The sequence below is a fragment of the Pristiophorus japonicus genome, chromosome 7, assembly GCF_044704955.1.
Source record: "Pristiophorus japonicus isolate sPriJap1 chromosome 7, sPriJap1.hap1, whole genome shotgun sequence".
Lineage (NCBI taxonomy): Eukaryota > Metazoa > Chordata > Chondrichthyes > Pristiophoridae > Pristiophorus > Pristiophorus japonicus.
Genome location: NC_091983.1, coordinates 4,932,371 through 4,958,497, shown reverse-complemented (window position 1 = coordinate 4,958,497; position 26,127 = coordinate 4,932,371). Strand labels below are relative to the sequence as shown.

Genomic DNA, 26,127 nt, shown 5'->3' with positions numbered 1-26,127 from the left:
GTCGCAGGTTTGGGAGGTGCTGCCAAAGAAGCCTTGGCGAGTTCCTGCAGTGCATCTTGTAGATGGTACACACTGCAGCCATGATGCGCTGGTGGTGGAGGGAGTGAATGTTTAACATGATGGATGCAGGGCCAATCAAGTGGGCTACTTTGTCATTAAAAAAGGAGGCAGACAAAAAGCAGGAAACCAATTAGCCTAACATCTGTCATTGGGAAAATGCTGGAGTCCTTTATTAAGGAAGCACAGGCAGGACATTTGGAAAAGCACAATACAATCAAGCAGAGTCAGCATGGTTTTATGAAAGCGAACTCTCATTTCACAAATTTGCTGGAGTTCTTTGAGGATATAATGAGCAGGGTGAATAAAGGGGAACCAGTGGATGTGGTGTATTTGGACTTCCAGAAGGCATTTGACAAGGTGCCACATAACAGGTTACTGCACAAAATAAAAGTTCATGGGGTTAGGGGTAATATATTAGCATGGATAGAGGATTGGTTAACTAACAGAGAGTCGGAATAAATGGGTAATTTTCCGGTTGGCAGTGTATGACTAGTGGGGTGCTGCAGGGATCGATGCTGGGGCCTCAACTATTTACAATCTATATTAATGACTTGGATGAAGGGACCGAGTGTAATGTAGCCAAGTTTGCTGATGATACAAAGATGGGTGGGGAAGCAAACAATCTGCAAAGGGATATAGACAGGCTAAGTGAGTGGGCAAAAATTTGGCAGATGGAGTATAATGTGGGAAAATGTGAGGTTATCCACTTCAGCAGAAAAAATAGAAAAGCAAATTATAATTTAAATGGAGCATGAAACACAAAAAGCTAGTATGCAGGTACAGCAAGTAATCAGGAAGGCAAATGGAATGTTGGCCTTTATTGCAAGGGGGATGGAGTATAAAAGCAGAGAAGTCCTGCTACAACTGTACAGGGTATTGGTGAGGGCACACCTGGAGTACTGCGTACAGTTTTGGTCTCCGTATTTAAGGAAGGATATACTTGCATTGCAGGCTATTCAGAGAAGGTTCACTGGGTTGATTCCGGAGATGAGGGAGTTGACTTATGAGGATAGGTTGGGCCTATACACATTGGAATTCAGAAGAATGAGGTGATCTTATCGAAACATACAAGCTAATGAGGGGGCTGGACAAGGTGGATGCAGAGAGGATATTTCAACGCATAGGTGAAACTAAAACTTGTGGACATAGTCTCAGAATAAGGGACCACCCATTTAAAACTGTGATAAGGAGGAATTTCTTCTCTGAGGTTTGCAAATGTATGGAATTCTCTGCCCCAAAGAGCTGTGGAGGCTGGGTCATTGAATATATTTAAGGGGGAGATGGACAGATTTTTGAGTGATAAGGGAGTAAAGGGTTATGGGAAGCGGGCAGGGAAGTGGAACTGAGACCATGATCAGATCAGCCATGATCGTATTAGATGGAGGGGCAGGCTTGATGGGCCAAATGGCCTAATCCTGCTCCTATTTCTGATGTTCTTATGGATAGAGGGTGGGCTAACTAACAGAAGACAGAGAGTCAGGATAAATGGTTGTCAAACATTAACTAGTGCGGTGCCGCAGGGATCGGTCTTGGAACTTCAACTATTTGGACCATGTGCAATGTAGCCAAGTTTCCTGATGATACAAAGATGGGAAAGCAAGTTGTGAGGAGGACACAATGAATCTGCAGAGGGATATTGACAGGCTAAGAGTGGGAAAAGATTTTGTAGATGGTGTATAATGTGGCAAAGTGTGAGGTTATCCGCTTTGGCAAGAAAAAGAAAACCGCAAATTATTATTTAAATAGAGATATATTACAAAATGCTGCAGTACAGAGGGACCAGGGGGTCCATAAGAAATAGGAGCAAGAGTAGGCCATACGGCCCCTCAAGCCTGCTCCGCCATTTAACATGATCATGGCTGATCCGATCATGGACTCGGGTCCACTTCCTTGCCCGCTCCCCATAACCCCTTATTCCCTTATCGGTTAAGAAACTGTCTTATATTTATTCAATGTCCCAGCTTCCACAGCTCTCTGAGGCAGCGAATTCCACAGAGTTACAACCCTCAGAGAAGAAATTCCTCTTCATTTCAATTTTAAATGGGCGGCCCCTTATTCTAAGTTTATGCACCCTAGTTCTAGTCTCCCCCATCAGTGGAAACATCCTCTCTGCATCCACCTTGTCAAGCCCCCTCATAACCTTATACATTTCGATAAGATCACCTCTCATTCTTCTGAATTCCAGTGAGTTCCTAACCTACTCCACCTTTCCTCATAAGTCAACCCCCTCATCTCCGGAATCATCCGAGTGAACCTTCTCTGAACTGCCTCCAAAACAAGTATATCTTTTCGTAAATATGGAAACCAAAACTGCACACAGTATTCCAGATGTGGCCTCACCAATACCCTGTATAACTGTAGCAAGATTCCCTGCTTTTATACTCCATCCCCTTTGCAATAAAGGCCAAGATTCCATTGGCCTTCCTGATCTCTTGCTGTACCTGCATACTAACCTCACACTTTCCAACATTATACTCCATCTGCCAAATGTTTGCCCACTCACTTAGCCTGTCTATGTCCTTTCACAGATTTTGTGTGTCCTCCACACACATTGCTTTTCCTTGCAACTTTATCCAGGAATTTACACCTTCCTCTGTTGTTAATAGAGGTTGTAAATAGTTGGGGTCCCAGCACTGATTCCTGCTGCACCCCACTAGTGACTGATTGCCAAACCGAGAATGAAACATTTATCCCGACTCTGTTTTCTGTTGGTTAGCCAATTTTCTATCTATGCTAATATATTACCCCCAACCCCATGAACTTTTATCTTGTGCAGTAACCTTTTAAGTGGCACCTTGTCAAACGCCTTCTGGAAGTCCAAATACACCACATCCACTGGTTCCCCTTTATCCACCCTGTTTATTACATCCTCAAAGAATTCCAGCAAATTTGTCAAACATGATTTCCCCTTCATAAACCATGCTGACTCTGCCTGACCGAATTATGCTTTTCCAAATGTCCTGCTACTGCTTCTTTAATAATGGACTCCAACATTTTCCCAACTACAGATGCTAGGCTAACTGGTCTATAGTCCCTTGCATTTTGTCTGCCTCCTTTTTTAAATAGGGGCGTTACATCTGCAGTTTTCCAATCTGCTGGGACCTCGCCAGAATCCAAGGAATTTGGATAAATTACGACCAATGCATCCACTATTGCTGTCGCTACTTCTCTTAAAACCCTAGGGATGCAAGCCATCAGGTCCAGGAGATTTATCTGCCTTTAGTCACAGTATCTTTAATGAGTACCACCACCTTAGTGATTGTGCTCGTGTTAAGTTCCTCCCCCCACCTATAGCCCCTTGACTATCCACTGTTGGAATATTGTTAGTGTCCTCTACCGTAAAGACTGTAGAGGAAGTAAAACACACAAAGTTAGTATGTAGATACAGCAAGTAATCAGGAAGGTAAACGGAATGTTGGCCTTTATTGCAAGGGAGATAGAGTATAAAATTAGAGAAGTCCTGTTACACCTGTACAGGGTATTGGTGAGACCACACCTAGTGTACTGCGTACAGTTTTGATCTCCTTATTTAAGGCGGGATATACTTGCATTGGAGACAGTTGAGAGAAGCTTTACTAGTTTGATTCCTGAGGTGAAGTGTTTGACTTATGAAGAAAGGTTGAGCAGGCTGGGCCTATACTCATTGGAGTTTAGAAGAATCAGAGGTGATCTTATTGAAACATATAAGATACTGAGAGGGTTCAACAAGGTAGATGCAGAGAGGATGTTTCCTCTCGTGGGGAAATCTAGAACTAGGGGGCATAGTTTAAGAATAAGGGGTCACCCATTTAGAATGGAGATGAGGAAACATTTATTTTCTCAGAAGGTCATATATTTTTGGAATTCTCTGTCCCAGAGAGCTGTGGAGGCTGGGTCATTGAATAGATTTAAGGTGGAGATAGCCAGATTTTTGAGTGATAAGGGAGTGAAGGGTTATGGAGAATGGGCAGGGAAGTGGAGCTGTGCCCAATATCAGATCAGCCATGATCATATCAAATGGCAGAGCAGGCTCGAGTGGCCAAGGTCCTACTCCTGATCCTAATTCTTATGTTGTTTTAAAGAGTGAAGTATGGATGCAAACACAATCAACATTATTTGTTTATCTGCCCCTTTTCCCGTTGATTAATTGGTGAAATATCCTGAATATTAAACTCCAGCCCAATTATAGCAGTAATAAATATCAGCAGAAAGGAACCCCAACTGTCAGAATGGATACAATTCAGTCTGGGACAACAGCAGAAGCCAAACCCTGCAGTCACTTGTGAACTCGCTGGTGTCTCAGCAGGTGGGATGATCGAGTGAATCCCTTCCCACACTCAGAGCAGGTGAACGGCCTCTCCCCAGTGTGAACTCGCTGGTGTGTCAGCAGGTGGGATGACCGAGTGAATCCCTTCCCACACTCAGAGCAGCTGAACGGCCTCTCCCCAGTGTGAACTCGCTGGTGTGTCAGCAGGTGAGATGACCGAGTGAAATCCTTCCCACACTCAGAGCAGGTGAACGGCCTCTCCCCAGTGTGAACTCGCTGGTGTGTCAGCAGGTCAGATGACCGAGTGAATCCCTTCCCACACACTGAGCAGGTGAATGGCCTCTCCCCAGTGTGAACTCGCTGGTGTGTCAGCAGGTGGGATGACCGAGTGAATCCCTTCCCACACTCAGAGCAGGTGAATGGCCTCTCCCCAGTGTGACTGTGTCGATGAACTTCCAGCTCAGACGGGTAATTGAATCCCTTCCCACAGTCCCCACATTTCCACGGTTTCTCCATGGTGCGGGTGTCCTTGTGTCTCTCCAGGTTGGACGATCAGTTGAAGCCTGGTCCACACACACAACACGTGTACGGTTTCTCCCCGCTGTCAGTGCTGCGATGTTTTTTCAGGCTGTGTAACTGGTTAAAGCTCTTTCCACAGTCAGTGCACTGGAACACTCTCACTCGGGTGTGTGTGTCTCTGTGCTTTTCCAGTTACACTGATGTTTGAAATATGTTCCTACAGACAGAACAGACAAACATTTCTCCTTCCACATTCAAAGGCCAATGATATTCAGGTCCTGAGGAATCACGTGCAAATCCTGCCCTTCTGATACCCTGGAAAAGGAGTTTACAAAAATCATTACTGCAAGTACAGGACAGAAATTCAGACACAGACAATTCCAGATTCTATGGAACATTCTTTCCTCTCTTGTTCCTCCAAAGCAGTAAATCCCTGCCCCATACACTCTTCCCCATCCCTGTCCTGAAATTCAAACACATTGCATTTTTGAAGGCAGCTTGTCCTCCGCTCCTAATTATCATCACTAACTCTGGCTGGGGTCATTTCTACACTCACTGGTTCCCCTCTGTCTCCTCCCTTGAAGGTGCAGACTCTGGCTGGGTCATTTCTACACTCACTGGTTCTCCTCCCCTGAAGGTGCTGACTCTGGCTGGGTTCAGTTCTACACTCACTGGCTCCCCTCCCCTGAAGGTGCTGACTCTGGCTGGGTTCAGTTCTACACTCACTGGTTCTCCTCCCCTGAAGGTGCTGACTCTGGCTGGGTTCAGTTCTACACTCACTGGCTCCCCTCCCCTGAAGGTGCTGACTCTGGCTGGGTTCAGTTCTACACTTGTCCGGTGAAAAGGGATAGATATTGTTTCTGTCACTCATTGGTACAATGGGACAGTTTTAAATTGCTTGATTAGGATAGACTGGACACTTTATCTGTCACTCTCTGGTACTGTGTGTCAGGGTGAGATTGACAGGTATGTATAGGACAGACACTGCCACTCACCCTCTGGTCATACATATCAGTTTGGGAATTGTTGTTGAATATAGGATAGATAGTGTGCCCGTCACTCTGTTGCTGTGTGGCAGTGTTTGATTGTCAGTGCAATACTATAGATACTTTAACTCCTCTCACTCTAATACAGTGTGACCAATTTAACTGACACATTATTTTTCCAAAAATAACCTGTTACTCTCTGATAAAGTGTGTCAGTGTGGGATTGGGAGAGAATATAGGAAAGACACTGCCACTGTCACACTCTGGTACTGTGTGTTATTGTCTGATTGACTGCTGAATATGGGATAGACACTGTAACCCTCATTCTCTGATATTGCTATCAGTATGGGATATATTGGTTAACATAGGATAGATATTTCATCTCTCAATCTCTGGTACAGTGAGACAGAGTTGGATTACCAGGTGAGTTTTTTTTAAATAGAGACTGCCCCTATTATTCTCTCATTCTATGTAACAGATTCTGATTGACAGGTGAGTGTTGGATAGACACTGCCTCTCTCATTCTCTGACACTATGTGACAGGTGAGTGTTGGATAGACACTGCCTCTCTCATTCTCTGACACTATGTGACAGGTGAGTGTTGGATAGACACTGCCTCTCTCATTCTCTGACACTATGTGACAGGTGAGTGTTGGATACATACTGCCTCTCTCATTCTCTGACACTATGTGACAGGTGAGTGTTGGATAGACACTGCCTCTCTCATTCTCTGACACTATGTGACAGGTGAGTGTTGGATAGACACTGCCTCTCTCATTCTCTGACACTATGTGACAGGTGAGTGTTGGATACATACTGCCTCTCTCATTCTCTGACACTATGTGACAGGTGAGTGTTGGATAGACACTGCCTCTCTCATTCTCTGACACTATGTGACAGGTGAGTGTTGGATAGACACTGCCTCTCTCATTCTCTGACGCTATGTGAGATCTGATTGACAGGTGAGTGCAGGATGGTCACTGCCACTTTCAATCTCCGGTGCAGTGTCAGTGTGGGACTGACTGGTGACACTTTCACTCTCTGACCATTGACAGGTAAATATTGAATTAATATTGTGGGTGTCTGGTTTGGGAGTGTGGATTTGACTCTGTATCTGTCCATCTCTGGTCTGTGACTGAGGGTATTACTCTATGTCAGTTTCTGATATGAGTGTGGGTTTTATCCTGTACCTGTCAATTTCTGGTAATTGCCTGTTGGTTGCATTCTGTATCTTTCCATTCTTGGTGTGTGAGTGTGTGTTTTGCGCTGTATCTGTCCATATCTGTTATGTGACTGTGAGCTCTACTCCATACCCGTCATTCTTTTAGTATTGTTTTTCTCTGTACCACCAATTCCTGACAGAGTATTTATTTTACTTTCTAACTGTCAATTTGTGTTATGGAGGTCAGTCTTTATACTGAATCTGTCGGTCTCGAACATAGCAAAATAGGTGCAGGAGTAGGCCATTTGACCCTTCGAGCCTGCACTGCCATTCAATAAGATCACGGCTGATCATTCCTTCAGTACCCCTTTTCCTGCTTTCTCTCCATACCCCTTGATCCCCTTAACCGTAAGAGCCACATCTAACTCCCTCTTGAATATATCCAGTGAACTGGCATCAACAACTCTCTGCCGCAAGGAATTGCACAGGTTAACAACTCTGAGTGAAGAAGTTTCTCCTCATCTCAGTCCTAAATAGCCTACCCCTTATCCTAAGACTGTGTCCCCTGGTTCTGGACTTCTCCAACATCAGAAGCATTCTTCCCGCATCTAACTTGTCCAGTCCCGTCACAATCTTATATGTTTCTATGAGATTCCCTCTCATCCTTCTAAACTCCAGTGAATAGAGTCCCAGTTGATCCAGTCTCTCCTCATATGACAGCCCAGCCATCCCTGGGATCAGTCTGGTGAACCTTCGCTGCACTCCCTCAATAGCAAGAACGTCCTTCCTCAGACTAGGAGACCAAAACTGAACACAATATTCCAGGTGAGGCCTCACTAAGGCCCTGTACAACTGCAGTAAGACCTCCCTGCTTCCATATTCAAATCCCCTCGCTATGAAGGCCAACATACCATTTTCCTTCTTTACCGCCTGCTGTACCTGCTTGCCCACTTTCAGTGACTGATGAACCATGACACCCAGGTCTCGTTGCACCTCCCCTTTTCCTAGTCTGCCGCCATTCAGATAATATTCTGCCTTTGTGTTTTTGCCCCCAAAATGGATAACCTCACATTTATCCACATTATACTGCATCTGCCATGCATTTGCCCATTCACCGAACCTGTCCAAGTCACCCTGCAGCCTCTTAGCGTCCCCCTCACAGCTCATACCGCCACCCAGTTTAGTTTCATCTGCAAACTTGGAGATATTAAACTCTATTCCTTCATCCAAATCGTTAATGTATATTGTAAAGAGCTGGGGCTCCAGCACTGAGCCCTGCGGCACTCCACTAGTCACTGCCTGTCATTCTGAAAAGGACCCGTTTATCCCGACTCTCTGCTTCCTGTCTGCCAACCAGTTCCCTATCCACGTCAGTACATTACCCCCAATACCATGTGCTTTGACTTTGCACAACAATCTCTTGTGTGGGACCTTGTCAAAAGCCTTCTGAAAGTCCAAATACACCACATCCACTGGTTCTCTCTTGTCCTCTCTGCTAGTTACATCCTCAAAAAATTGCAGAAGATTCGTCAAGCATGATTTCCCCTTCATAAATCCATGCTGACTTGATCCGATCCTGTCACTGCTTTCCAAATGTGCTGCTATTTCGTCCTTCATGATCGATTCCAACATTTTCCCCACTACTGATGTCAAGCTAACCGGTCTATAATTACCCATTTTCTCTCCCTCCTTTTTAAAAAAGTGGTGTTACATTAGCTACCCTCCAGTCCATGGGAACTGATCCAGAGTCGGTAGACTGTTGGAAAATGATCACCAATGCATCCACTATTTCTAGGGCCACTTCCTTGAGCACTCTGGGATGCAGACTATTAGGCCCCGGGGATTTATCGGCCTTCAATCCCATCAATTTCCCTAACACAATTTCCTGCCTAAGGATATCCTTCAGTTCCTCCTTCTCACGAGGCCCACTGTCCCCTAGTACCTTCGGAAGGTTATTTTTATCTTACTTCATGAAGACAGAACCAAAGTCGCTGGTAAATGAGTCTGAGTTTCACTCTGTATCTATCTGTCTCTGGTATGTGAGTGTGGACCTTTCTCTGTATCTCCATTTCTGTTATAGGAGTCTGGGTTTTATTCTGTACCTGTCAAGTTCTGATATGTGAGTGTGGGCCTTACTCTATACCTGCCAGTTTCTGCTTAATTGAGAGTGGGCTTTCCTTTGTACCTGTCAGTTTCTGATATAGAAGATGGGTCTTTACCCTGTACCTGTGAATTACTGGTAGGTGAGTATGGGCATTTCACTGTGTCAATTTGTTATGGGAATATGGATTTTAATATGTCAACCTCTGATATGTGTGAGTTTTATACTGTATTCCAGCCTCCGATATGTGAGTGTGGGTTTTATACTGTATCTCTGTCTCTGATTTGCGAGTGTGTGCATTATTCTGTACTGGACAGGTTTTGGTATGTGCGTGGAGGTTTAAGCTCTGCCTCTAAATTTCTGGTAGGTTAGTCTGCCTTTAATTTGTATCTATTAGTCTATGTGGTTTTATGTTTTACACTGTACCTGTCAGTTTCTGGCAAGTGAGTGTGGGTGTTTAATGTACCTGTGTGTGTGATCTGTTTCAATGGTGAAACAGCATCTGATTCTACTGCTCCATGTGGCTGTAAGATTCACAATGTAACTCTGCCACTTCGGATCACTGTGACTGACAGCTTCTGCTGCCCGTGACAATAGGATTGAGGCCAGTTCTGTGTCTCTGCGCTCTGTGAGTGATAATCTACTTACTGTGTGTGAGGAGGAGCTATCTGCATTGTTCCTTGTGTTCCGGGTGGAGGAAAGATCACATGTGTTCTGGCTGGTTAAATAATTTTGCTCTGAGAATAATAATACGAGAACATTATTAGTTCTAAGATATGGATGCGGGGGAGAATATGATGTATGTGAGGGAGCAACAATGTATTTCTCGATCACCAGCAACACGGTTCTGGAGAACTTAGCTCACCGAAACAATACAACCGGTCTTTAAAATATCTTCCCCCACACTCCTTTCCTGGTGCCTGCAATAGATGCACTTTGTGAAACTCTCCACATCCTCACTGTCAGGCTGTGTTTCCACTGCTCACTGTCCAAGAATAGCAGACACGGTGAGATCGGAACTGAATCAGGAACATTCACGACTGGTTTGGGGAAAGAAAGCAGCAATGATTTGAAAGAGCGAGGTGATTTACTTTCTCTGTTACTTTACACTGTGAACACACAGCCCGAGAATGGCCTCTCTCTTTCCCCACTCACAGACACTGCTTCTTGCTCCACTTTGCTTCTTACACACAGCCCCCAACTCCCCCTGGACTCAATGCCGGTCTCTGAGCCCATCTGTGGACACGCTCCCAAAGCGCTGCGCTGCCGTAAGAGGCTGCTGCTCGATGCCTTACCCCGGGGCCGCGGGCTCTCCATTCCCGGCTGTTTGAAACCATCTTCTTCCGCTCACTGAGTGAATGGCGATTACAGGCAGGGCTGGGAGAGGGGAGGGCGCATGCGCTCTTCTGCTCACTGCAAATCGACAGAGGGCGGGGCTTATCCGCGCATGTGCAACTCTGCACTAATTCAGCCTGTAAAAATCAAAGTGCACTTTTCCCAATTTACTTATATCAGAATCTGAGCAAAGGAACTGGGCCTGGGGGGAAAGGAAAGAGAATAATTAAAGCTGGGAGCCTTGTCCCTTGGATCAATTTGGGATCATTCCGTGCATGGTGTTTCTCTCCATGAGCCCGTCTTCACAAAGCAATCCTGCAGAAACATCAGAGGGACGAGGGAGTGGGAGTGTTTGCTGGGACCGTGCAGGAGTTAATATCTGACAGAAACAGTCCGAGATCAGTTTAATTAGAGTAAAACACTCGGTCACTGAGAATAATACCGAACGGCCCTGAGCTGCAAGATTGTAGAGATTACAACAGGCAAACTAGGGTTAAATGTGGGACCTTGTTTCTCTCACTCTCTGACACTGTCCCGCAGTGTGGGATTAATAATGTGTCTGTCTCTGGTACCTTGATCCCTTTAGCCATAAGGGCCATATCTAACTCCCTCTTGAATATATCCAATGAACTGGCATCAACAACTCTCTGCCGCAGGGAATTCCACAGGTTAACAACTCTCTGAGTGAAGTTTCTCTTCATCTCAGTCCTAAATGGCCTGCCCCTTATCCTAAGACTGTGTCCCCTGGTTCTTGACTTCCCCAACATCGGGAACATTCTTCCCACATCTAACCCGTCCCGTCCCGTCAGAATCTTATCTGTTTCTGAGTTCCCCTCTCATCCTTCTAAACTCCAGTGTATAAAGGCCCAGTTGATCCAGTCTCTCCTCATATGACAGTCCAGCCATCCCTGGAATCAGTCTGGTGAACCTTCGCTGCACTCCCTCAACAGCAAGAATGTCCTTCCTCAGATTAGGAGACCAAATCTGAACACAATATTCCAGGTGAGGCCTCACCAAGGCCCTGTACAGCTGCAGTAAGACCTCCCTGCTCCTATACTCAAATCCCCTAGCTATGAAGGCCAACATACCATTTGCCTTCTTCACCACCTGCTGTACCTGCATGCCAACCTTCAATGACTGATGAACCATGACACCCAGGTCTCGCTGCACCTCCCCTTTTCCTAATCTGCCGCAATTCAGATAATATTCTGCCTTCGTGTTTTTGCCCCCAAAGTGGATAACTTCACATTTATCCACATTATACTGCATCTGACTTGTATTTGCATGAACTGTTATATGTCCCTCATTTTTCTGAGTAGAGAGAGACAGAGAGGCTGCAGGGGTGGTGAGCACATCATTTGTATTTTCATGTTAGTCCAACATATTTCTGCATTCGAACAATATAATAATTTAACAAGTTAAGCCAGCCACAGCTGTGATTGGCTCCTGCCCCTGAATCTGGGGACAGACACTGCGAGGAGCGCCGGCCTCAGGAGTGTTTAACACTTACTGAGCTGGGAAACTACAACTGACCCGAGAATCGGCAGCACAGCCGAGCGGAGAGGAAAACCTGTGCTGGGAACTGTAAATCTGGGAACAGTTTGTGCTGTGAATGTGCAGATTTCAACATTGTGTGAGTGAGAGTATGTTAAAGGGGCGGGCGGGTTAGACTAATGTCGCTGTGTTTGTGTGTCCGCTCTCATCGCCGGATTTCAGAGTCCCTCTTGTGTAAAATTCAAGGATTTCCCTGTCACAGGGTCGCCCTGCTCATGCTTGAAGCGGGAAGTAAATAGAAAGTTTGATTTTGATTTCAAATTTCAATCGAAAAAGAGAAGATATCCGCGATTGGCTGAGAGAGCGCGACCAGTGCAGCAATGAAACGGGTTCCAATCGAAATTGCTGCCTTCAATTCGGATGAAACTTTCTCGATAGCAAACATCCCGGCCTTGGGGACAGAAAGAGGTCAGTCTGGGAATCTGGAGAGTTAGTGAGGAGAGAGAAACACAGAGAGGCTGGAGGGACCGGGAGCTAACAGCAGGATGTCTCCGTCCCATCCGCTCGCTGCCTTTAAGTTGCTCTGTGTCGCCGCCTCTCGTTTCATGTCTGACCCAGCTCTGGTTGTCAGAGAGATTTCCCACAGAGTCGCGGACATGACCGACACTGCAGCCGCCGAAACCGTTCCTCCTGCCGCTGCCGCTCAAACCAAGGCTCCCCGCTCCGGGCCAGCCGCTCCCAAGTTGGGCGAACAGATCCTCAAGGTTGTGGCCGATGGCAGTGATCGCAAGGAGATGTCCCTGGCCGCGATAAAGGAGGCTCTGGCGGCCAAAGGCGCTGATGTGGAGAAGCACGCGTTTCAGAAGAGGTCTGTTATATATGTATACTATAGATATACTCTGTGTAGTCACTGTATAGTTGCATAAGATGGAGACTTATTTACTGGAGGTACCATCAACAAGGTTAACACTGTATACACTATGCTGGCAAGACCAGAGGGCGCAACTGGTGGAGGCCCAGGGGTCACCTGTACACCGCAGGTACCTAGGGACAAAAGGCAGGCCACCATGTGGTATCTTCACTCTGGAGTTATATTAAATGGACTAAGTTCACTACAGTTCAAGTACAATACTTTGCCTCATAGAGTCATTATCAGAGCATCTAAAGACATAACAATTGGTGATGAGATTACGGACTTTCACGCAAAAATGGCTAACTTTGGTACGTTGCAGCAGTTCGCTGATGGGATGATTGGGACACCTTTGTGGAGAGGCTCGACCATTTCTTCACAGCAAACGACCTGGCAGGTGATGATCCAGCCACGCTGCCTGATAAGTGCAGAGCTTTCCTGCTCCCATTTGTGGGCCCACTGTCTGGCCTCGTCAGGGACTTGCTGGCACCAGCGAAGACAATGACCAAGATGTACAAGGACCTTGTATCACTGATCCAAGAACAACTCCAGCCCAAAGAGAGCATCCTCAAAGCCAGATACCGGTTTTACACCCACCGACGGCCCGAAGGCCAGGAAATCGTGAAACATGCTGCAGACCTCAGGAGGCTGGCGGCACCACATGATTTCAGTGAACACCTCACCGAAGCATTGCGGGATATCTTTGTCATCGGAATTAGCCACGAGGGCCTTCTTTACCGGCTACTATCTGCAGGTACCAGTGTCAAACTGCAGAAGGCCATCACCATGAGCCAGACATTCATGACCTCGACCTGCGCTTCTAGGCAGATGTCTCATTCTCAGGACTCAAACCCGGCAAGTACTGTACACAGACTGGTGCCTTTTAGAGGCTGGGCTGTAGAATGTGAATCACCTCAGGTGAGAGAGAACAGGCCCCCAAGTCCCTTTAGCCCCCCTCAGTGGAATGAGACTTGTCAGTTCGCACCATAAAGTGGCATTCGTGAGTTTGGTAAGTGGGTGAGTTTTAAGGGTTATTCTCTTTAAACCATTTGGATGCTGGAGTAAATTGTTAGTGGCAATTGCCAGTAGCTTCTAAGTAAGTAGCAGTTTAATTTAAAGGGGCAAAGTTAAATAATTGGGAATCTTTCAGGTTGAGGCAGAGAAAAACAAGGTAACTCTCCAGTAGGAGGCAATTAGCAGCTAGTTAAAACCAGTTCTGTAAACGACTGATCAGTAGTGAGTCATCTGACTTAGATACAGTTTAAAAAGAGGCAGCTCGTGCAGAAGCATCGAGTGGTACTTGTGAGTTCGGGCAAGTGGGGGTGGCAGGTGCTGTTTTGTCTTGTTTTTCCTACCAGTGCTGACACTAGAGCAGCTGATAAGGAGTGTGTGAGTAGGAGACGGAGGCCCAGAGACCAGCCCAACCAGCTGCAGACAAAGATAGAGGGGTGCAAAATCAAGAGGTGATGTCACAGCCAAGCTGGTAAGTATAACTCTCTTTTAGACAGACTTTTAGATTGGTTTAATTGGCAGTGAACTACTAAGTAGCTGTTTGGTGTTTAAGTAAATTGATTTAAGGGTTAAGTCATGGCAGGAGAGCTCGGACCCATCTCATGCTCCTACTGTGCTATGTGGGAAATCAGGAACACTTCCAGTGTCCCTGACTACTATGTGTGCAGGAAGTGTGTCCAGCTGCAGCTCCTGACAGACCGCATGATGGCACTGGAGCTGCGTATGGACTCACTCTGGAGCATGCGCGATGCTGATAATGTTGTGGATAGCACATTTAGTGAGTTGGTCACACTGCAGGTAAAGGTTAGGACAGATAGTGAATGGGTGACCAAGAGACAAGGCAAGAGCAGGAAGGCAGTGCAGGAGTCCCCTGCAGTCATCTCCCTCCAAAGCAGATATACCGTTTTGGATACTGTTGGGGGAGATGACTTACCAGGGAAAGGCACCAGCAGCCAGGTTCATGGCACCATGGGTGGCACTGCTGCACAGAAGGGCGGGAAAAAGAGTGGGAGAGCTAAAGTGATAGGGGAATAGATAGGAGTTTCTGCGGCCGCAACCGAGACTCCAGGATGATATGTTGCCTCCCTGGTGCAAGGGTCAAGGATGTCTCGGAGCGGCTGCAGAACATTCTGGAGATGAACAGCCAGTTGTCGTCGTACATGTAGGTACCAACGATATAGGTAAGAAGCGGGAAGAGGTCCTACAAGCTGAATTTAGGAAGCTAGGAGTTAAATTAAAAAGTAGGACCTCAAAGGTAGTAATCTCTGGATTGCTACCAGTGCCACGTGCTAATCAGAGTAGAGGGAGCAGGATAGTTAGAATAAATATGTGGCTTGAGCAGTGGTGCAAGAGGGAGGGATTCAAATTCCTGGGACATTGGAACCAGCTGTGGGGGAAGTGGGACCTGTACAAAAGGGATGGTCTGCGCTTGGGCAGGACTGGAACTGATGTCCTGGGGGGTAACATTTGCTAATGCAGTTCGGAAGTGTTTAAACTAATATGGCAGGGGGATGGGAACCAATGCAGCGAGACAGCGCGAAGTAATATGGAGTCAGAAACAGATGGTAGAAAGGTAAAAGGCAATAGTGGAAGGCTGAGTAAACAAAGGCAAGAAACAGAAAGGGCCACACTGTATCATAATTCTAAAAGGACAAAGGGTGTTAAAAAAAAAACAAGCCTGAAGGCTTTGTGTCTTAATGCAAGGAGTATCCGTAATAAGGTGGATGAATTAACTGTGCAAATAGATGTTAACAGATATGATGTGATTGGGATTACAGAGACGTGGCTTCAGGATGATCAGGGCTGGGAACTCAACATCCAAGGGTATTCAACATTCAGGAAGGATAGAATAAAAGGAAAATGAGGTGGGGTAGCATTGCTGGTTAAAGAGGAGATTAATGCAATAGTTAGGAAGGACATTAGCTTGGATGATGTGGAATCTATATGGGTAGAGCTACAGAACACCAAAGGGCAAAAAACGTTAGTGGGAGTTGTATACAGACCTCCAAACAGTCGTAGTGATGTTGGGGAGGGCATCAAACAGGAAATTAGGCATGCATGCAATAAAGGTGCAGCAGTTATCATGGGTGACTTTAATATGCATATAGATTGGGCTAACCAAACTGGAAGCAATACGGTGGAGGAGGATTTCCTGGAGTGCTTAAGGGATGGTTTTCGAGACCAATATGTCGAGGAACCAACTAGGAGGGAGGCCATCTTAGACTGGGTGTTGTGTAATGAGAGAGGATTAATTAGCAATCTCTTTGTGCGAGGCCCCTTGGGAAAGAGTGACCATAATATGGTGGAATTCTACATTAGGTTGGAGAAAGAAACAGTTAATTCAGAGACCATGGTCCAGAACTTAAAGAAGGGTAACTTTGAAGGTATGAGGCGTGAATTGGCTAGGATAGATTGGCGAATGATACTTAAGGGGTTGACAGTGGATGGGCAATGGCAGACATTTGTACATCCCTGTCTGGTGTAAAAATAAAAAAGGGAAGGTGGCTCAACTGTGGCTATCAAGGGAAATCAGGGATAGCATTAAAGCCAAGGAAGTGGCATACAAATTGGCCAGAAATAGCAGCGAACCCGGGGACTGGGAGAAATTTAGAACTCAGCAGAGGAGGACAAAGGGTTTGATTAGGGCAGGGAAAATGAAGTACGAGAAGAAGCTTGCAGGGAACATTAAGGCGGATTGCAAACGTTTCTATAGATATGTAAAGAGAAAAAGGTTAGTAAATACAAACGTAGGTCCCCTGCAGTCAGAATCAGGGGAAGTCATAATGGGGAACAAAGAAATGGCAGACCAATTGAACAAGTACTTTGGTTCGGTATTCACTAAGGAGGACACAAACAACCTTCCGGATATAAAAGGGGTCAGAGGGTCTAGTAAGAAGGAGGAACTGAGGGAAATCCTTATTAGTCGGGAAATTGTGTTGGGGAAATTGATGGGATTGAAGGCCGATAAATCCCCAGGGCCTGATGGACTGCATCCCAGAGTACTTAAGGAGGTGGCCTTGGAAATAGCGGAGGCATTGACAGTCATTTTCCAACATTCCATAGACTCTGGATCAGTTCCTATGGAGTGGAGGGTAACCAATGTAACCCCACTTTTTATAAAAGGAGGGAGAGAGAAAACAGGGAATTATAGACCGGTCAGCCTGACATCAGTAGTGGGTAAAATGATGGAATCAATTATTAAGGATGTCATAGCAGTGCATTTGGAAAGAGGTGACATGATAGGTCCAAGTCAGCATGGATTTGTGAAAGGGAAATCATGCTTGACAAATCTTCTGGAATTTTTTGAGTATGTTTCCAGTGGAGTGGACAAGGGGAAACCAGTTGATGTGATGTATTTGGACTTTCAGAAGGCTTTTGACAAGGTCCCACACAAGAGATTAATGTGCAAAGTTAAAGCACATGGGATTGGGGGTAGTGTGCTGACGTGGATTGAGAACTGGTTGGCAGACAAGAAGCAAAGAGTAGGAGTAAATGGGTATTTTTCAGAATGGCAGGCAGTGACTAGTGGGGTACCGCAAGGTTCTGTGCTGGAGCCCCAGCTGTTTACACTATACATTAATGATTTAGACGAGGGGATTAAATGTAGTATCTCCAAATTTGCGGATGACACTAAGTTGGGTGGCAGTGTGAGCTGAGAGGAGGATGCTATGAGGCTGCAGAGTGACTTGGATAGGTTAGGTGAGTGGGCAAATGCATGGCAGATGAAGTATAATGTGGATAAATGTGAGGTTATCCACTTTGGTGGTAAAAACAGAGAGACAGACTATTATCTGAATGGTGACAGATTAGGAAAAGGGGAGGTGCAAAGAGACCTGGGTGTCATGGTACATCAGTCATTGAAAGTTGGCATATAGGTACAGCAGGCGGTTAAGAAAGCAAATGGCATGTTGGCCTTCATACCGAGGGGATTTGAGTACAGGGGCAGGGAGGTCTTACTACAGTTGTACAGGGCCTTGGTGAGGCCACACCTGGAGTATTGTGCACAGTTTTGGTCTCTTAACTTGAGGAAGGACATTCTTGCTATTGAGGGAGTGAAGCGAAGGTTCACCAGACTGATTCCCAGGATGGCGGGACTGACATATCAAGAAAGACTGGATCAACTGGGCTTGTATTCACTGGAGTTCAGAAGAATGTGAGGGTATCTCATAGAAATGTTTAAAATTCTGACGGGTTTGGACAGGTTAGATGCAGGAAGAATGTTCCCAATGTTGGGGAAGTCCAGAACCAGGGGCACAGTCTAAGGATAAGGGGTAAGCCATTTAGGACCGAGATGAGGAGAAACTTCTTCACCCAGAGAGTGGTAAACCTGTGGAATTCTCTACCACAGGAAGTTGTTGAGGCCAATTCACTAAATATATTCAAAAAGGAGTTTAATGTAGTCCTTGCTACTAGGGGGAATCAAGGGGTATGGCGAGAAAGCAGGAATGGGGGACTCAAGTTGCATGTTCAGCCATGAACCCATTGAATGGCGGTGCAGGCTCGAAGGGCCGAATGGCCTACTCCTGCACCTATTTTCTATGTTTCTATGCTGGCGTTGCAGAGGAAATCATCGGGCTCACCAGTGCCGTTTTAAGGACTATGTTTGCAAAGGGTGCAGCACAAAGGGCCACCTCCAGGGAATATGTAAAAGAAATAGGACTCCACATGTTGAAGATTCTGCACAGGGCCATGAATCCAGTGCGGATTATGAAGAAGTGGTCAGAGAGGCAGCTCAGCCCCATGATGAGATGTTCGGAATGTTCACTTGCACTTGAGAATGGAAATCGAGATAAACAGTATTCCAGTCTCATGGAGGTGGACACGGGGGTGAGCCAGTCAGTAATGAATCAAGCCTTTGAGAGGCTATGGGACAATCAAACCGAACGACCCAAGTTGGTCGCGGTTCAAGCAAAGCTGCTCACCTACACCAATGAACTTATCCCAGTCGTTGGTAGTGCGAATGTTAATGTACTCCATGATGACGCGGTGCACAAGTTACTACAGGTGATGGACCAACACTACTCGGAAGAAGGTGGATGGAGAAGATCCATTGGAACTGGGAAGATTTCATCCCTCCAGCAATTGACGTCCCCTGCGCTCAGGCAATGCAAGCCCCCACCTGAGGTTGGATCCGGCACCAGAGAGCAGACCAGCACAGCACCCGAGGCACAGACCGCTCAGCAAGACTGCATGGAGATGATCCAGGGGAGACGACCCGAACGAACCTTCCAGGCTCCAGTGGCAGGACTCCGGAGGAAGAAAATCGGATCTCAAGACTACTTCCCAGCTTCGGTGGCAGAACCCGGGGAGAAGAAGATCACAGCAACCGGCATTGTGGATGGAAGAAAGATGGTGCCCAAACCACGAGGTGAAGCGCTGAAGGAAAAGATGGCAGTGGCCAGACCACGAGGTGCAGCGCTGATGGAGCAGCACGTGGTACCAAGCGAAGAAGAGGATTGGGGTAAAGATAACAAGGCTCTCTTAAAGGAGGCCAGCAACCCACCACACTTAAAGGAACAGTCCCACACTCTCACCCAGTGTAATAACAACTGTGAGCTAAATGTAAAGCATGTAATTGATGATCAGAGTTTTATACATGTCATATGCAAACAAAAGTCGGGCGATTGCGATTGGAGTTACAGTTTATCTAGCAATGAAATGTTTTGCGATGCAGGATTTCAACTTTATTCTGATTATGTAGTAAGCAAACACCCATCGGAAGCACACAGGTCCAGCGGGCTACCTGATGATGTAGCCTGCACCCCTGGGACCAGAATGATGCACCACGGAGTGTGGCCACAAGCAGCTAAAATAGACAAGCTGCAGAGCAACCACTTTGGTAGGATAAATAGAAAAACAGAGTGTTTGTAAATGGTGAGAGATTGAAAAATGTTGGTGTTCAGAGGGAACTGGGTGTCCTTGTACATGAATCACTAAAAGTTAACATGCAGGTACAGCAAGCAATGTTGGCCTTTATTACAAGAGGATTTGAGTATAAGAGTAAAGACATCTTCCTGAAATTATATAGGGCCTGGTGAGACCACACCTACAGTTTTGGTCTCCTTACCTAAGGAAAGATAAACTTGCCATAGAGGGGGTGCAATAAAGGTTCACCAGACTGAGTCCTGGGATGGGAGATTGAGTCGACTAGGTCTATATCTTTAAAGTTTAGAAGAATGAAAGGTGATCTCATTGAAACATACAACATTCTTACAGGGTAGATGCAGGGAGGATGTTTCCTCTGGCTGAGGAGTCTAGAACCAGGGGTCAGTCTCAGAATAAGGGTTTGGCCATTTAGGACAGATGAGGAGAAATTTCTTCACTCTGAGGGTTATGAATGTTTGGAATTGTTTACCCCAGAGAACTGTGGAGGCTCAGTTTTTGAGTATATTTCAGACAGAAATTGATAGATTGTTGACTATTAAGGGTATCAACGAATATGGGAACAGTGCAGAAAAGTGGAGTTGGGGTAGAAGATCAGCCATGATCTCATTGAGTGGCTCGAGGGGCAGATGGCCAACTCCAGTTCCTATTCCTTATGTTGGCCATTCACCTGCTCAGTATGTGGGAAGGGATTCACTCAGTCCTTCAAACTACTGACAAGCAGCGAGCTTACACTGGCGAGAGACCGTTCACCTGCTCAGTGTGTGACACGAGCAAGTTCATAGGTGACTCCACTCTGCTGTTACTGCCGCTGTTAATGAGATCAAGGACTGAACAATGTTAATTATGATACAGAGGGAGTGTTGGTGCTGTTGCTAGTAACCCCAACATCAGGACATCCCAGATTGCTTTACAGTGAATGAAGTACTTTTGAAGTGCAGACACATAGAAACATAGAAAATAGGTGCAGGAGTAGGCCATTCAGCCCTTTGAGCCTGCACCACCATTCAATATGATCATGGCTGATCATTTTTGCAACTTTAGTACCCCATTCCTGCTTTCTCTCCATACCCCTTGATCCCTTTAGCCATAAGGGCAACATCGAACTCCCTTTTGAATATATCTAACGAACTGGCCTCAACAACTTTCTGTGGTAAAGAATTCCACAGGTTCACAATTCTGAGTGAACAAGTTTCTCCTTATCTCGGTCCTAAATGGCTTACCCCTTACTCTTACAGTTGTAATGTAAAAAATGTGGCAGACAATTTGCACACAGCGGGGTCCCACTACCAGTAATCTGATAATGAGCAAATAATTTGTTTTTAGTGGTATTGGTTGAGGGAGGATAATTAGCCAGAAGAACACCCCTGCTCTTCTTCAAAATGATGACCATGGGATCTTTTACATCCACCAAGGGGGCAGATGGGACCTCGGTTTATCGTCTTATCCGATAGATAGCAGCTCTGACACTGAACAACTGCAGAGACTCACCACCACCTTCACAAGGGCAATTAGGGATGGGCAATAAATGCTGGCCTTGCCAGTGACGCCCACATCCTGTGACTACACTGGGCCCATTGCTGGATATGTGCTCACGGTTACTGAGATTTCAGACCGGAGCCTGTGTACTAAAATGGACAACAGTCTGAAGGAGAAAGTGATTGGATATTTAATTAGTATGGGTCACTTGGAAAATTACTGCTTAATAAATGACAGCTAGCACGGATTTGTTAAGAGTAAATTGTGTTTGACCAACTTGATTGAGTTCTTTGAAGAAGTATCGGCAAGTGTTGGTGAAGGTAGTGTGGTTGATTTTGTGTATATGGACTTCCGAAATGTTTTTGATGAAGTACTGCGGTACAGATAAAGTACAAGATTGAAGCCGATGGGATTAAAGGGGTAGGAAATGGGCTGAGACAGAAAGCTGAGAGTAGTGGTGAACGGTTGTTTCTCAGACTGGAGGGGAGTGTGCAGTGGTGTTTCCCAGTGGTCAGTAATAGGACCAATCCACTTTTTTATTATTATATATTAATTACCTGGACTTGGGTATACAGGGCATCATTTCAAATTGTACAGATGACCGGAAACTTGGAAATGTAGCAATAAACCTCAGGAGGACATAGACAGGCTGTTGTAATGGGCAGAGACATGGCAGGTGAAATTTAATACAGAGCTGTGAAATGATGTATTTGAGTAGTATGAATAAGGAGAGGCAATATGAACGAAATATTTCCAATTTAAAGGGAGCTCAGGAACACAGAAACCTGGGGGTGTACGTACACAAATATTTGAATGTGGCTGGACAAGCCAAGAGAGATAAAAAAGCATGTGAGATCCTTGGCTTTATAAATACAGGCATAGAGTACAAAAGCAAGGAAGTTATGCTAAACATTTATCAATCGCTGTTTATGCCCCAACTGGAGTATTTGGAAGGATGTCAAGACCTTGGAGTGGGTGCAGAGGAGATTTCCTAGGATGGTATACGGGACCTCAGTTACGTGGAGAGATTAGAGAAGCAGAGGTTGTTGTCCTTGGAGCCGAGATGTTTCGGGGAGATTTAATGTTACGTAATAGGGTTTGATAGAGTTATTAAGGAGAAACTGTTTCCAATGGCAGAAGGACCGGTAACCAGAGGTCACAACTTTAAGGTAATTGGCAGAAGAACCAGAGGTGACATTTCCGGTCACCACATCACAGGAAAAATCTGATTACATTAGAGAGGGTACAGAGAAGATTTACGAGGATATTGCCAGGACTCGAGAATTTTAGCGATGAGGAAAGATTGGATAGGCTGGGGTTGTTTACTTTGTAACAGAGGAGTTTGAGAGTGACTTGATTGAGGTGTATAAAATTATGGAGGGTCCTAGATAGAGTGGATAGGAAAGTCCTATTTCCCCAATCAGAGGTCAATACCGAGGGGGCATAGATTGGTAATTGGTAGAAGTTGTGGAGAACGTTTTTCACCCAGAGGTCGGTGGGGGTCTGTAACTCACTGTCTGAAAGGGTGGTAGAGGCAGAAACTCTCTCCTCATTTAAAAAGTGCTTGGATATTCATTTGAAGTGCTGTAACCTACAGGGCTGCGGACAAAAAGCTGTAAAGTTGGATTAGACTGGATAGCTCATTTTCATCCGGCACGGACATGATGGCCGAATGGCTTTCTTCTGTGCCATAAATCTCTGACATGAAGTGATTTTTTTTTTAATGCAGCAAGTTGTAATCGGGAATGGTGGAATTAGATTTAATAATAAATCTCAAAAAGGGAATTGGATACATGGAAGGAGAATAAATTTGCTAAGCTACATGGAATTAATTGGATCTTGTCGGGTTGTGAAGCTGAAAAAGATTACAGAGATAAGGAGGGGAAAGTCCATGGAGTGATTTGTAAACAAGGATGGGAACTTTGAAATCAAGGCATTGTTTAACCAGGAGCCAATATAGTCAGAAAGCACAGGGGTGATCGTGACGTGGTGCGAGTTTTGGATGACTTCAAGTTTATGTAATGTAGAATGCGGGAGGCCAGCCAATAGTGAGTTGGAGTAGTCAAGTCTAGAGGTAACAAAGGCATGAATGAGGGTTTGAGCCGCAGAAAACCTGAGACGGGCGGAGATGGTCAATGTTATATAGATGGGAAAAGGCAGTTTTAATAGTTCTGGGGATTTGTGGCTGGAAACTCATTTCCAGGTCAAATATGACACCTAGTTTGCGAACAGTCTTGTTCACCCTCAGATTGATGCTAGGGAGAGGGATGGAGTCAGTGGTTAGGGAATGCAGTGTGTGGCTTCAGTCTTCACTATTTATTTGGAGAAAGTTTCTGCTCCTCCAGTACTGGATACCAAACAAGCAATCTGACAATTTAGATACCAAGCAGAGGTCGAGAGAAATGGTGGAGAGGTAGCGTACATGTGGAAACTGACTGTTTTCGGATGATAGCTCCAAGGGGCAGCATACATATAAGGGGCCAAGGACAGATCCTTTGGGTACACCAAAATAATGATTTAGGAGTGAGAAGAAAAGCCATCGCAGGAGATTTTCTGGCCATGATTAGAGAGATAGGATTGGATTGTGGAGTAGATCACCACTCTTAAATCATGACAGTGTCTGTGATTCTAGAGTAGATCAGGCAAGTGCAGTTCCACCAAGCTGGATGTTGGTGGAGAGGCATTGGAGGAGGATGAAGTGGTCAACTGTGTCAAAGGTTGCAGGCAGGATAAAGAGGAATAGTTTTCTTTATCACACTCACAAAGGATGTCATTGGTGAATTTGATGAGCGTTGTTTTGGTACTATGGCGAAAACCAGATTGAAGGAATTCAAACATTGAATTACAGGAGCGACGATCACAGACTTGGGAGGTGACAACACATTAAGTATTTGGACAGGGAAGGGAGTTTGGAGATGGGGCGATAGGTAGCAAGGAAAGTGGGGTCAAGGGTTGGATTTTATTGGCCTATAAGTCAGAAGATTGTGGGTTCAAGTCCCACTCCAGCGACTTGCACAACAACATCTGGCTGACACTCCAGTGTAGTACTGAAGGGAGTGCTGCACTGTCGGAAGTGCCATTTTTTGGATGAGATGTTAAATCAAGGTCCCGTCTGCTTCTCAGGTGGATGGAAATGATCCCTTGGCATTATTTTGAAGAAGAGCAGGGAAGTTATCCCTGGTATCCTGGCCAATATTTATCCCTCAATCGACATCAGAAAACCAGATTATCTGGTCATTATCACGTTGCTGTTTGTCAGAGCTTGCTGTGTGCAAATTGGCTGCTGCGTTTCCCACATGACAACAGCGACTACACTCCAAAAGTACTTCATTGGCTGTAAAGCGCTTTGAGACTTCCGGTGATTGTGAAAGGCGCTATATAAATCCAAGTCTTACTTTCTTGCACCCTTCACTTCACTTCAGAATCGTCCCTTCCCTGCAGCTGGAGTGCTGATCCGCTGCTGTTTCATTGTTAAACAAATGAACAAAGTGTGAGAAACAAGTGTCAAATATTATTCATCAGTAACTATGTTGGGCACCGAAGAGCAAATCAAAAGAATTGCATTAAAACAACTAAATCAAGATGTTTATATTCAGCCCATGATCGGAATGGATCAGGACCCGGCCCAGTGACTGCCCTATGTGCTCAAAACACCTGGGAGATCCCATCACTGAGCAGATCCTTTTGTTCTCATTCTCAGTGTTTCTCTTTCACTCCGCTCCTCAATATGTTCATTATTATCCTTAACAGAAAGTCACTGAGCTCGTGGAGAAGGGAAACCGGGCGGACAGTTCCAAACTTCTCAATCTGGTGATGGAGAAAGGCTCTCCTGCCCGAAGGGGGATGTGAGAATCATTAGCGCAAATACGCCACTGGGTACCAAAGCTGGACACAATACTGGGATATTGAATAAATTTAAGGCAGAAAGAGTCAGTTTCTGAAACGATAAGGGGTTATGGGGAACGGGCAGGGAACTGGAGATAAGTCCATGATCAGATCAGCCATGATCGTATTAAATGGCAGAGCAGGCTCAAGGGGCCGTATGGCCTATTCCTGTTCCTATTTCTTATGTTCTGTTAACTGTAAGTTCTACAATAGGGAGGAGACACCTCCTGTCAAGGATGGGGTAAATCCACACAGTTCGTGTTCCCGCTTTCTGTCCCACAAATGCTTTAAAATATTTCTGTGGGGAGACTGGGGGAAACCCGGACTGGGTTTAACCCTGAAATCCCCTGTGTACAATGGACTGCCCTCAGTCACAGTCGGAGCCCACACTCAATAGCTGCCTCCCCGGCGCTGGGGAACAAATCAGACAGCGGGAAACAGGCTTTAGAGGAAGAGTGAAGGTAAAAATGGAAGAGTAAAACACAGCAATGAAGCTGAGAATACACGTTAACCTAACCTCGGTCACGCAACGATGTTGTCTCTGTTTCCGAGTAGATTTTGCGAGTTATATCCTTATTGTTTCACTGCAATCAATCAGGTTGTTTGATTTGAGCAAGTCACAAATTGTGAGTTTGATCTGCGCCTTGCTCGGTGAGATTCAGAGCTCCGCCCTCTGTGTGAAAGTTGCTGCCAGCCCTCAGGGTTGTTTAAACTGAAACATTCCGCATTCGCTTCAGAACAGGGAGCGGCCTTTCTCATCAAATCAAATCCAACCGGTTTGACAATTCGCTGCCACTTCACCTGTGAACAGATGTGATTATAGATTTTCATTTATGTCTTGTTCCAGGGAAGTTCAGTGAAACAGAGATTTGCTAAATGTCGCGGGGCACTCCTACCCTTTGTAATTTTAGGTAATTACTCTTTATATAACGGTCAGCAACTGGTTTTAGCACCTGTGGGAAAGGTGTTTTCAGCCCGGAAACCGGTTTCCAGCTAAAACATTCCTGAATCAGTTTCTCTCCAAAGGGAGCGGCCGCTCGCATTTTCTCTTCAGCC

At 45.6% G+C, this 26,127-nt stretch overlaps 1 protein-coding gene across 4 annotated transcripts; it reads right to left on the bottom strand.

Annotated features, from left to right (window-relative positions):
* Positions 1 to 223: 223 nt before the first annotated feature.
* Positions 224 to 25,634, bottom strand: LOC139267036 (zinc finger protein 664-like). Of its 4 annotated transcripts, none has more exons than XM_070884720.1 (3): positions 25,589 to 25,634; positions 9,723 to 9,811; positions 224 to 5,140 (listed from the first exon to the last, which is right to left on the bottom strand). In XM_070884720.1, exon 3 carries the CDS (start codon positions 4,820 to 4,822, stop codon positions 4,316 to 4,318), a length of 507 nt encoding a protein of 168 aa, XP_070740821.1. In that variant the 5' UTR covers positions 4,823 to 5,140; positions 9,723 to 9,811; positions 25,589 to 25,634; the 3' UTR covers positions 224 to 4,315. The 4 variants fall into 4 exon arrangements, with proteins under 4 accessions (XP_070740821.1, XP_070740818.1, XP_070740820.1 ...); XM_070884717.1 differs by lacking the exon at positions 25,589 to 25,634 and adding an exon at positions 10,370 to 10,477; XM_070884719.1 differs by lacking the exon at positions 25,589 to 25,634 and adding an exon at positions 9,940 to 9,998.
* Between the last annotated feature and the right edge of the window lie 493 nt (positions 25,635 to 26,127).